We start from the raw sequence: 13,116 nt of genomic DNA on the forward strand, positions 1-13,116 counted from the left end.
TATCTCCCAATTCAGAACAATTAGAAAAAAGCCTGCATGTCTTTCAAAGATAGAAAAAAAAAAGATATAAATTGCCACTTCTGCTAGCCTTTCAAGTTTTTTCTTATATGTTTCATGTGTGTGTGTGTATATATATATCTCAGTGCCTTCATTTATTGTTTTTGTTCATTCAATATACAAATTACTGAGCTAAATGCTGAAATTCTATGTGAAATCACACCAAACATTTATAACATTAAAATGTGGTGTCATCAATGTTTATCTTTTTGAGAACCTTTACTCTGTGAAATAAAGTAGCATCGTGTATATCTGAATTTTTGCCGAGGACTGCAATGAATTCAATTATTCACTTGGAGGAAAGAAATTAGTTTTAAACATTGTATTAGACTAGCAACGCACCTATTTGCAACACACGTCCATTTTTCTCATTTTTGATCACATAAATGAAGAGAGGGCCACTTCACCTTTTGCAGCCTGCCTGCTCTAAGTAGCGAGAAAGCAAGAATTGAAAGTGAGACCTTGTGACTCTGTGTCGAGTCACCCCGAGTAACTCATCTCTGGAGGGTCACCAGCAATGTTCATGCCTGTATTTCCTACCAACTCAGCCGTTATTAAAATGAACAGGAGAAACGTTGTTATTAATTCCTACAAGACTCAGCAAAACAAAGGCAAAGGCATAAGGAAGACAATAAATTCGTGAACTTCCTTAAGAGTCTGTTACCTCTTGGAAATGAATGCTTCTCTTTAGGTCACTTTGGATAAACTTTCTCACCTGAATGTTGAAGACGGTGAACAGCTTATCTTTTACTCATGGAATGGATGCTGACAAAGAATGTCAGTTTCATTTTTTTTACAGAAAAACTAATAGAAGTAATAGAATATGTAACAAAATTTAAAAAAATCTACTACTGAGTGAATATAAATCTAGGACTAACAAATAGAAAATATAAGGACACAGGCTATTAACTATTACAAAGAATTGCTTTCACAATTAGAGGCTCTGGAAGGAAAGAGGCTCCCAGGAAATGATATGTCCAAGGAAGAGATAATGTAACCAAGCAGGACCCTACGAGCGTTTCTGGGGATGGACCCCTCCACCATATCCTCTGCTGTAGCTCCTCTCGGAAATACTTGGATAACAGTATCTGATGCACATTTCCTGAGTTGTTTTACAGATGCTAAAATCACCACCAAATGGAAGAAATTAATTACTTGACAACCATGAGCACGTAGCCCCCAGACCTACTGGCACTAAAGATCGATAATGTTAACCCCCGTGACACCATCCAGTTACCTCACCGCCAACCAATCAGAGAATTGCGCATGAGCTGATCACATACCCTGTGACCCACTCCCTCGCCTTGACTTTAAAAATGCTTTGCTGAAACACACTGAGGAGTTTGGATTTTGAGCACTGGCTGCCCCGGACTCCTTGCTTGGCGTCTGCAATAAACGCTGCACTTTCCTTCATCACAACCCGGTGTCAGTAGATTGGCTTTACTGCGTGCAGGAGAGCAGACCCAAGTTCGGTTTGGTAACAATAGATAATAAGAGTGCTGATATTCAAGGATTCTCAAAGAGCAAACTGGAAAGCGACCTGGATGGTCCATGAATCTATGAACCCAGTCTTCCCAATGACCATCATAATTGCCTAAAAGGGGAAGGTAAAGAGAAGTATGCTTTTTCCTCTAAATACATATTTAGAGAGAAAAACTACTCAGTGAAATGTTATTTTGCTTTAAAAATCTTAATTTGTAAAGCATATTTGTCTTAGTTTTTATATTTCAAAATGTAAGTTCAAAATGTAAATGTGAAGTGTGTCCCTGGGGACACATAGGGATAAATACATGAAACTGTGCTAAGTATGAAACCTGGCTATTTCATGATGTCACTCCTTTAGGTCCCTGTTCAATTGCCCTCCTTTGGTCATATCTGCATTTAAACGACGAGCTGCAGAGGGAAATTGCACTTCCTGCAGCTGTGGCCCCATAAATTCAGTTATGAGTCTCAGCAGCACTTTCAATGTGCTTTTCTCTCTTGTTATTCTTAGCACTGCCAGACTTAGAAAAAATATACAGGATGCCCAGTAAAATTTGAATTTCAGATAAACAACGAATACTTTTTACTGTATGAGTGTGCCCCAGTGACAAACTATTTGTTGTCTATCTGAAATTCAAATTTCCCTAGATGTTTGATCCTGCAAAACTCCCTCATTCCACAAGGCCATAAAAAGAAAATTTTATAATCTGTAGATCTGCATTTGTTCACATCTACCGTTTCCTTGTTCTCTTCTACTGGAAAGAAAGACACACCTATTTTCCTCACCACAGTGATCCTTCTATTTTGGGCTCTGGGTCCCATCCTTTTCTACCTTCCCTGTGGGACCTCAATAAATAAGCAATCCCCCCAGTTTCCTACATCTTCAACGTCTTTGAGCCCAAGGGTTCTCTAAATAAAAAGCACAAACAGGCCCCCCAATTCCTCTCTCCCTCCACCTGGTCTACTCTCTCTTTCCTTCACACAGTCCAGGGTTTCCACCTGCTCCTTTTCCTTTCCCAGGGCCATTAAATGTTGCTGTTCCATGGGGCTCCCCGTGCCCTTATCCTCTCAGTTTGCAGTTTTCTCTGGGAGATCTTGCCAATCACCACCTATCGGCTCAAGATCCCCTAGTCTTCATCTAAAGTTGCAATGCCACTTCTGACCTCTAGACCTATATATGTCTCTTTGATATCTCTCTTTGGATGTTTGTTTTGTGCCTCAAACTATCATGTCTAAAACTGAACTCCTCTCCTTTTCTGCTTCTCAGTGTGTTCTCTCCACAGTAAATGGTACTAGAATCTACCCAGTTTTCTAAATCAGAAACTTGAGATCAGATCTATAGGTACTTAATCATCAAGTCCTGTTTGATTTACTTTCAAAATACTTTAAAAAATCCACCTACTTCTTTTTATTCTCATGGCCACCATCACCTCTTTCCTGAGACACCGCGCTGGCTTTCTAACCGGGTTCATTCAGCTTCCGTCTTGCCCTTCCTATCTGTTTTCCAAAAGTAGCTTGAGTGTTCTTCCAAAACACAAAAGTGACAGTGTTGTTCTTTTACTTAAAAGTCTACGGAAACTTCCCCTTGTCATTGGAACACTGTCCAAACGCCTAACTGTGGCTGATAAAGACCCCGTGGTTGGCTCCCACCCCCTCCTCCTGCTTCCCTGAGGGGCTACAGGGAAATCCTTTTCTTCCGAATCACTCATCTCTGCGTGCTCACTTGTATCTCTTCTCTTTGCTTCTCCTTTGAATTGTTCCTTAATTATTAGTTTCACAGGGAAACCTGCTTTGTTCTACTAGATCAGTATGTTCCTTTAGCTTTGTTTATTCATGTTTTTTTTTTTTTACATTTGCCTATTTGATTATTTGTTTTACCACCTGGAATATAAGTTCATTAGGGATGAGACCATTACTGCATTTTCCACTGTATTTCCAGCTTCTAGCACCTAGCTGTGATACAGAGTAAATTCCCAAGAAATAGTTGCTCAATGTGTGAATAAATAAGTGGGCACACAGATATGATGACAGGGATAAGAAAAAGGTCCATTTTAAGCACAATTTTCTTAGGGGCTCAGGCCTATGATTCAAAAATAATCAATCAATTTTCTAAACCTCAGTGCTTTGTCAAAACGCATGATTCTGTTGCTTTTGAAAGGCAGTCTTCTGCTATGAACACTTGGGAGTTTTAGAAATTTTGTCTCTACTTTCCCATACCCAGATCAAAATTACTGCAACAATTAAACAACTCAACATATAGACTATTTTTTATCATTTTCTCATCCAATTTGCCTCAAAATTTTTTCTTAATGAAGGTGAAGGCTAGAGAAAAATAACATAAAGTATACCTTCAAGTTCACCATCCAACCCAAGATAGATCTAAAATATTACCAGGAATTATTATTTACTTTTGGGCTCTTCCTGTTTTAATGAAACCATTGAAAGAATTTAATATTCCCTCTGTCACCCAATTCCCATTATAGTACCCATGTTTTTTGCAAGTCTCCTCTCTTAGGTTTCACTGATTACAAAGCCATTCCAAAAGTTCCGTGTGAGCCACTGCTAAATTCCCAAGTTATTCTGAGTACTGCGTAGGGCACAGAACAGGTGTGAAACATGAGTCCTACCTTCAAGGAGCTTGTTGTGTAGAGAAAAGGGAACCAACACACTTGAAACCACTAAAAAAATGACTGAATACTAAAGACGTGATGTTGAGAATAAAGGTTATGGGAATTGCAGGAAGGAAAATGTCACCATGGACCAGAATACTTTGGAAAAGCTTCATGGACGAGGATAAACATGAGAAAGCATATCTAAATATGGGCGTTTGGAGAGGAAGAGAAAGACATTTAGGAAGGAAAGAACTGCATTTGATGGTGGTTGAACACTACTACCTTTTTTTTTTTAAACTGAAGTATAGTTGATTTACAATGTTGTGTTAATTTCTGCTGTACAGCAAAGTAATTCAGTCATACATATACATATATATATTCTTTTTTATATTCTTTTCCATTATGGTTTATCCCAGAGCATTGAATATAGTTCACTGTGCTGTATAGTAGGACCTTGTACTGCATTTTTTTTGTTTTTTCCTGCTCATAATTCTTTCCCCACTTCTTCCGGTATAGTGCTGTTCTTTTTGGTGTTCACGTGTTCTTTCCCCAATTCGTAAGGTTCTGAAGGGGTTGCCCATAGCCATATTTTAAATCCAACCTTCCCACCCAAGGACTGGGTCCAAGCATAACGACCCATGCCCTGGTGACAGCGATTAGCCCATGGATGTGACCTAAGGCAGGCGAATTCTATTCCTTCTCTGGGATTTCATGTAACTGCTTGAAGAGAACATTTCCCTTTTCTGTTAAGCCACTGCTGGTAAAATGTAAGCCTGCCACTGTCTCTGTCCACAATGTTTCTTCCCTCTGCTGTACAGAGGAAGCTTGTCTGCAGTCAGAGAAAGTAAGAACCACACAGAGAAGGAGAGAGAGTGAGGGAACCACATTGCTTGACTCTCTGGAGGCCCTGAGGGCACCTGTGTACCCAGATTTTCTATTTCTGTGGCTAAGACATCAAGCTCATTTGAACTGGTTTCAGCCAATCTTAACCTGAGAGACGAGTCCTGACCAAAACGGGGGGTAAACGGTGGATGTGGAGAGAGAACAGACGTGTAGAGTCATAAAGGGATGGTGGTAACGGGTAAGAAGACCCAGATCAAAGCAGTATCTGGAGGAAGTGGCAGAACTTGGTTGGGACCAGATATACCCAATGAGAAGAAAACATTGTCAAAACTGGAATTCAGGGGATCTGTGAACTCACTGACAGAAGTGGGTATAGATGGGATGAGGAAGTGTGTTTGAAGGGAAACAATAGTCAAACCATGACAGCTGAGTTCCTGGTAAAGTTGGGACTTTGTCAGTCTATGGTTTTAGCTTGATGACCTGTCCCACACTGGTATGACAGCATGAAATACAGGAAAGTGATCTGATTTGGTGCTTTTTGTGTCAGCACTCTGCAGAGGATGACAGAAAACTCTAATTATGCTTCCCAAACTCAGCCTTTCCCACAGAAAGCCCAGGGAGAATCTGTAGCATCGAACAGTGGTTCTCAAAACGTGGTCCCTGGATCAACTGCATCTGTATCACTTGGGAATGTTTTAGAAACGCAAAGTCATGGGCACAACCCCAGAGGAAGGGCATCAGAATCGCTGGGGGTGGGGACAGTGGTCTGCCTTTTACAGGCTCGTGAAGAATATTCTTTACATGGGACTCCACTGCAGGAGAGGTAATCCACCACTTACTGCTATGATTTCACATAGGAAGAATGACTCCCTTCAAAAAATTTATTTTCCCTAAATCTATTCAATCAAAAACTGTATGCTGAGTATGTGCTATCTACCAGGCACTGTTCCAGGCACTTTGGATGCTGCAGGGAGCAAACCTGATACCGTCAAACACAAAAATACACAGATGTTGGCAATTAAAAATTATGCTATGGTAACTGAATCACAATGCTGTCCACCTGAAACTAACACAACATTGTAAATCAACTATAGTCCAATAAAATAAAAAAAAATGATGCTATGGAAGTGAAGGGGACCTGAGTGTCAGTTAGGGAATCACAAAAGTTTCCCTAAAGAAATGACATTTAAGTCAAGAAAGAATGACCAGGAGTTAGCCTGGTGAAGGGCAGAGTAGGTAACGTGAAGGCATCCCAGGCCCTGAAAGGGACAGGCCTGGCTCTTTCAGAGACCTGAAGACAGACCGGCATGAGTAGGTCATTGTTAATGATGCTGTTGAAGCTGGGTAGGCAGGTCAGATAGATCATGCAGGCCCTTGTAAATCCCATTAAAGATTTTGAACTTGCCACTGACAGCAACTAAGAGGCTACTGACAAGTTTCACGCATGAGCTAACATGATTTTTTTTAATGTAAATTTTCTTTAAAAAAAAGGCAAAGCCTTTCCTACTCCACAAGTGTGGGTGTGACAGTATGATGATTTAAATTCCCTCTAAGTTATAGGAAGGTAGTAGAGAAACTTTCTCTGCGCGAGGCTTTGATGAAGGTCAAGAGTGGGTAGAGCGTCCCTGTGGGACTAAATGCCAGGAAGAAAAAAGGAAGAAGGGCTTAGGAGCTTCTGCTTTGTGGCTGTAGCTGAGACTCATCCTGCCTGTCCATGTCAAGCGGCAGGAGTGCGAGTTCATCTTCCTCTGTACGCAGGGGACCCTGGTGCTCGGGCTGGGTCCATACAGAGGCTTTTTTCCTACACATGATCTCATATAGAGACTTCATTCACTTTCCAGGCATCTCAGTCACCTCCCTGAGAATGATACCCAAATCTATATGTCCTCCGTGACCTTGAGATTTTCATTTTTAATATCTTGATGCGATTGCCCTGTGCTCATACACGACGCTAATGACCATTGCAAACACGCAGCTGTTTAGTGTTGGTCTGTGTATATAGTTCACTACTGCTTGAAAAATCACACAGACCCAGCCGTGACTGCCCTCCTGCATTTCAGTGACGTGACTCACGTTATCTGCTCGACAGTCGACCCTGGGACGGCACCGTCACCACAAATAGCCTGCCTGCAATTAAACTCATCATGTCTTTCCCTAACCAACTGGCCTCTGACCTCCTCTGCCTCTGTCAGTAACATCGGCTTTTACTACCTCCCAGCTTCCAAGGTCTGGAGTCTTTCCTGACTTCTTTGTCTTCTGCCCTCACCGACTGCAAGCACTAAGATTGCTCCTGATGGCCTGGGGGAGGGGGGGAACCCTGCTCACCTGGGGGGATCCCACTCACCTGGGGGGATGCAAATGCCTGCATGCCATTTGTTCCTCCCTTTCGTTCCCCTTTACCATCCTCATCCTACTCACCCCGAAGTAGGCTGCTTCCACCACATCACCACTCCTCCTCCTCAATCTAGGTCCCTTTCCGGTACATCACTGGTGTCACTGTGACTACTCTTACGAGTTGTTCTTCATCAAGCCTATTTGATTTAGCAAAGGCTGTTCTACATTATTTTTTTACAGTGGAATCTTCCTTTTTTTCCTTAAAGGAATGTTATATAGAACCCCAACCCTCTGGTTAAAGATGGGCTAACGGGAACACAACTGCCTTGAACTGTCCTCGGCAGCCTCTTTGGCACCCAGAGGCTCAGAAAGGCAGTTTGAAAACAGGGGTGCACGGAACAGAGTTAAGCTCCTTGGAAGGATATGCATGTTTTCTTCACAATGTCTTTTTAAAAAATATTCTAGTTATCCATCTATGCAAACCTTCTAACCCAGTCACACAGTTCACAAAGAGTTCCCGGGTGCACAGTGGCATTCCCTAGTCCCTGCCTGGGCCCTGCCTTCAGGGCCTGGATGCAGGCCGTGCATCTCTGACAGGCTAACTTCTCCTTTTCTCAGCCCCAATCCCACCTCTCAAGGGGTTCTTGGATTATGTCAGCTCTCAGCAAGTTTTCTTTCTTCAAATTCCTGTAGTATTCCTCTTCTTAAACTTACCCTGTGCTATCTTGAACATTCATCTTTTCGGGTATACATTTGATTTCTTCCACTAGAAAACAGGCCACTTAAGGGAAGAATCAAGTCTTCTGTCACTTTATCCTCAGCTCCCAGTATAATATACGGCTCATAGGATTTGCTTAGTGGGTGTATTTTGACGATAACCCACAGTAAGAAATAATAACAATAGGTCCATCGATCTCACTTTCATTAATAGAAGTCTATGTTAAATATTCTGTCACTGAAAATGTTCCTCCAGACCAGTGCTTTTAACTTCAGAGAGCCAGCCACTATGACTTTAATTACAATCATTACTTTTTTCTCCAATTACCGTTAAGCCTACAACTAACTTTTCTGACTCTCTTTCATTAAATTACTCTGGAAGTAGATTTGGGGAATGACCACAGATGTCTGTGACTGGGGAGTTCTTCATCTAGACTAGAAATAGTGTTTTAGTCCATCCCCAGACATTTTAGCAAAGTCACACTTAAATCATAGTCAAAAGATTACAAGAAACTTACTTGTATTAGTATCTAAGTCAAATGGTGTCACTTCTGTTTTAAACCACTTAGCGTGTTTTACAGCGCGCTCTCCACCTCTCTAGCCTCAGCTCCACCACCTCCCCCGCCCCCGCCCCCCCCACTCCCCCCCCCCAGCAGCATTCAGCTCTCAGTTCCCTGGAACCCTGCTGGCATGCTGCCTGGATGGCCTTCCCTGCTCTTTCCTTGATCAGTTCCTGTCATGCTTGAGCCTCAGTCAGCTTGTCACTTCCTTAAGAGAGTCCTTCTCTGATCTCCCAGAATAGGTAAACCTTCCACATTATACGCTCCTACATTCCTTATCACAATGGTAACTAACTGTGAAATAGCTTTCGTGTCTGTTATTCCCATCAGATTGTAAGCTCTAGATGTCAGAGACCCTACAAATCTTATGCACTGTAATAGTTTCAGTGGCTGATGCATTATAAACGCCTGAGTGAATAAATGAACGAACATTTTATGAATGACTATTTCATAAAACTTTCAGAGGAACAAACCATTACAATGTTATTTACATCCAGAGCTTAATCCTCCTTCTCGTCCTGCCCTGAATGTACATAGGAGGTGTTCTCTGGGTCACGTGATTCACACGAAACATACATGTTTTATAAAATAACTTCAACTTTCATAAAAATAAGCCCCCAAAACCAAGCATTATGCAACAAAAACATCACTTGCTCCCGAACAGAATCCAAGCAACTTAAATGACTGGGTATAACAGGAAAATCCAAAATATTTGTTTTGTTTAACATTGTCTTATTTGTGCATACTAGCCTGGATAGTTACATCATTCTTTTAAATTTTAGGTTATTTTGAAAATTGTATCCAGTCGGGTAAAAAGTGCAAACAAGCAGTCTCATAGCTATGAATTGTCTACACATTGAAAACTTTTAGTACACAATTATCACCAAAGTTAATGTGGTCTCCTTCCCCGAAGGCCCCAGCAACCCCGCAGACATGTCCGTGACTTGTTTCTGTGCCCTTTCAGTCTCGAATTATCCTGCTGAGTCAGATAACTGGAGAACAAATTAGCACCAACTGCAGAGGAAATTTTTCTGATACAAAAATCTGACCTTAAACCCCCCAAGCCCTGAATATCCTCTGTCAGAGTGCTAACAGTTCACCAGATTTGCACTGAAGAGTCTAAAGTTTCATGCTCTCACTCATGTTTCCTCCACAATTCTTGTCTTACCGAGAGTAGGGATAGGACTCAATTGGTTTGTCAGTTTTTTGACCAGGATAAGTCATTATTCAGTTGAAAGAAGGGGGAGGGGAAAATCTAACTGTATTCTGGAACAGCATTCAAACCCATGGATACTTGTGCATTGTTCTTCCCAGCCCTTTGCTCGTTTTATCACCCTATATCCAATTGGACAGTATGAATAAAGTATGAATAAAGGTTATAAAGTATGAATAAAGTATGAATAAAGGTTATGTTTTGAGGGTAGGTGACACACACACACACGTAATTCACAGCAGGAGGAGATATAGTTGGATGTAATCAAGTCTTTCTCTGGAGTGACTGACCTGCATGCTTTTAAATGATCAGACCCATCATGGTAGGTGGCAGGAGGCTTCTGAAGGAATCCTGCATCCTCCACAGGCTTGCCATCTTCTTTGACTGCCAGCATTTCAGTGCTGGAATCTGTCTCTGAAAACACTCTCTTGATTGTTTCATTTTGCCCAGGCCTGTGCAAGAGCCGAGGATCCCTGTGGTGGTACCTGCCTCTGCTTTCCTCATCCTTCCCTGACCGTCTCTTAATGTCAGAGGACCGTCTTGGCAGGGAAACACTGCATCCTTGGTATGTTGTGCCTTTTCCTCTGTGGAGATTTAAAGAGTAGCTCTCACACTTGGTCAGCTCCGTGTGCTTTTTATCTTTGGATCCTAAATGTACTGGATGGATTTCATTAGGAGCAGAAGACTCATCCAAGCTTCCATTTGGTTTCTTATTTCTCCTTCTCCGAGACAGGCGGAATTTCACTTGGGCTCTTCGTTTTGCCTGAATCCAGTGACTCTCATCGGTGGACGATGAATCTGAAGAATCTGTGTCAGTCTCACTCCATTGGTGGCTGGGGATTTGGAGGTGAAAATCCTTTCTTCTCCCTTTCACTTGTTCTTCTGTGTGCTCGTACCTCAGAGCAGCCCTCCTCTTCCTCCTAGGCCTCTGTTTTACTGATTTCTTACCAGACTCCTTCCTAGCAGGGCTCAGCACCACGACAGGGGTGCTTTGCTCAAATGAGGCTTCTGACATGTCATGTAAGATGGCAGATCTAGACAAAGCAGCAGGCGAAGGATGGAGAATGGGAATGGACAGGAAAGCCATGGGAAAAGAGAGAGAGAGAGCGATGAAAATGACAGCACGGACGCAAAGTTGGTAAATAAAGATCAAATGAGGGAAATGCACTAAGGGAGAAAAATTAGGCTGGTATAAATTATCCACGGACAATGTAAGGCAGAGGTAAGAGTCACACAGTCTCAGCAAACACAGCAAGAGTACAAAGCACTGGTCTAAAAACACACCAAATGGGATCATTTGCTGGGCACTTACCTGCAGATGTCCTGAGTGGATGGACAGACAGACAACCTTGACTGGCTCCTGGGAGCTGTCCCTGTGGTCGGGCTGCTCGCCTGGAGAAACAAGTTAGATAATTTGGCATCTTGGTTAAGGTAATACATCGTCGATATCTTGCTTTTTTTCCACATATTTAAAAAATTACAACAAATGTGGCTGCCGGTCATGTTGCTCGTAAGGCAGCTCACAGGATATAGGAAGTCGGAGGGCCGGTTTTGCAAAAGTAAAACTGATTTGAGGAACTTGGAACAGCTGAGATGCTGTACCACTTTGCTGTTTCTTCATTTGTGAGAGAGGAAGATGATTCCAGAAGTTTCTATTCTATTTACTGTAAACTTTTGAGGGGAATGGTTCAATTTGCCTTGGGAACAAATAGGCAACCCTTGAATAGCCTATGATAGAAAGGACACAATGTCTATTATGTGACCAGCATGATAATAATCCGGGAAGCTTCAATAATCAAATAGCCCTTAGATTGCTAGATACTGCCTGGGGTTAACATTGTCACTTTAAGGCCCCATGAGATGATATATTTAAAAACACTTCATAATATTTAAAAGCCTACAGTGATTATTATTATTTCATCATTGACACTAATAAAATCTATCCATTGCAACATTATTGAACCTTCATATCTTTTAACCTAAGATAAGAGAGCCTGAAATTATGCAGATTGTTGGCACAGATTTGAGTCCATTTCATGAAACTCCTATCTTTGAAACACAACATTTTCTTCACTATTTTGACTTATTTAACTGTTGTATTTAGTACAGACAATAATGACAAATCAAAAGCTAGACTGTGTTGAGAATTTACTGTGCGTAAGGCATGGTGCTGTGGTTTATCTACTGTCCCTTTAATCCTTACAATAATCTCACAAAACAGAAATACTAATAACTAACAGTTTTGAGGGAATATTATGTGCCAATCACTGTTCTAAGTAATTTTCATATGTTCATTCATCAATACTCACAAGAAACACATGTGGCGCATACTAGAATTATTTCCATGTTACAGATGAGGAAACTGAGGAATTGGTGCTGCTCTGTGCTAGTAGGTGGTAGAGCAGGGCTTTGGGTTAGAAATCCTGCTCCTCTATCTGCTCTCATTCCCACCTAGAAAGGCACCCCTCTCCTTTACATAGAGGTAACTGAGGGAGTCCCAGGTCCAGATTTAGGCCATTCTGACTGCACAGATGAAGTTGCCACCAAGAAAATAATAGTAAAGGTAGAAAGATTAACCCCAAATTTCAAAGTAGTTCTAAAACTCTCCATATTAAAGATATGTACATAGAAATCAACTACAAGAAAAAACTGCAAAAAAAATTTTAAAAAACACCTAAACATGTGGAGGCTACACAATATGCTACTAAACAACCAAGGTATCACCGAAGAACTCAAAGAGGAAATAAAAAATACCTGGAGACAAATGAATATGGAAACACAATCATCCAAAATCTCTGGGACTCAGCAAAAGCAGTTCTAAGAGGAAAGTTTATAGCAATACAAGCCTACCTCGGGAAACAAGAAAAATCTCAAGTAAACAACTTGGGCTTCCCTGGTGGCACAGTGGTTGAGAGTCCACCTGCCGATGCAGGGGACACGGGTTCGTGCCCCGGTCTGGGAAGATCCCACATGCCGCGGAGCGGCTGGGCCCATGAGCCATGGCCACTAAGCCTGCGTGTCCAGAGCCTGTGCTCCGCAACGGGAGAGGCCACAACAGTAAGAGGCCCACGTATCGCAAAAAAAAACAAAACAAAAACAAACAAAAAAACCACAACTTATCCTTACACCTAAAGGAACTAGATGAAGAAGAACAAACAAAAGCCAAAGTTAGCAGAAGAAAAGATATAATAAAGATCAGAGCAGAAATAAACAAACTAAAGACTAAAAAAAAAAAAAAGAAAAAATAGAAAAGATCAATAAAACTAACAGCTGGTTCTTTGGAAAGATAAGCATAATT

At 41.6% G+C, this 13,116-nt stretch overlaps 1 protein-coding gene across 3 annotated transcripts in view; it reads right to left on the bottom strand.

The window, feature by feature from the left end:
• Positions 1 to 13,116, bottom strand: part of MARCHF1 (membrane associated ring-CH-type finger 1) — an 835,479-nt gene that overhangs the window by 75,215 nt on the left and 747,148 nt on the right. For 2 of the 3 annotated variants that reach the window (XM_049709031.1, XM_049709030.1), the window contains 2 exons: positions 11,131 to 11,210; positions 10,109 to 10,852 (listed from right to left, as the gene is read on the bottom strand). In XM_049709031.1, coding sequence (XP_049564988.1) covers positions 10,109 to 10,852; positions 11,131 to 11,210 — 824 coding nt within the window. The remainder of the gene's footprint in view (positions 1 to 10,108; positions 10,853 to 11,130; positions 11,211 to 13,116) is intronic. The other variant, XM_049709032.1, reaches the window with a different exon arrangement.

Source organism: Orcinus orca, chromosome 4, assembly GCF_937001465.1.
Source record: "Orcinus orca chromosome 4, mOrcOrc1.1, whole genome shotgun sequence".
NCBI classification, from domain to species: domain Eukaryota; kingdom Metazoa; phylum Chordata; class Mammalia; order Artiodactyla; family Delphinidae; genus Orcinus; species Orcinus orca.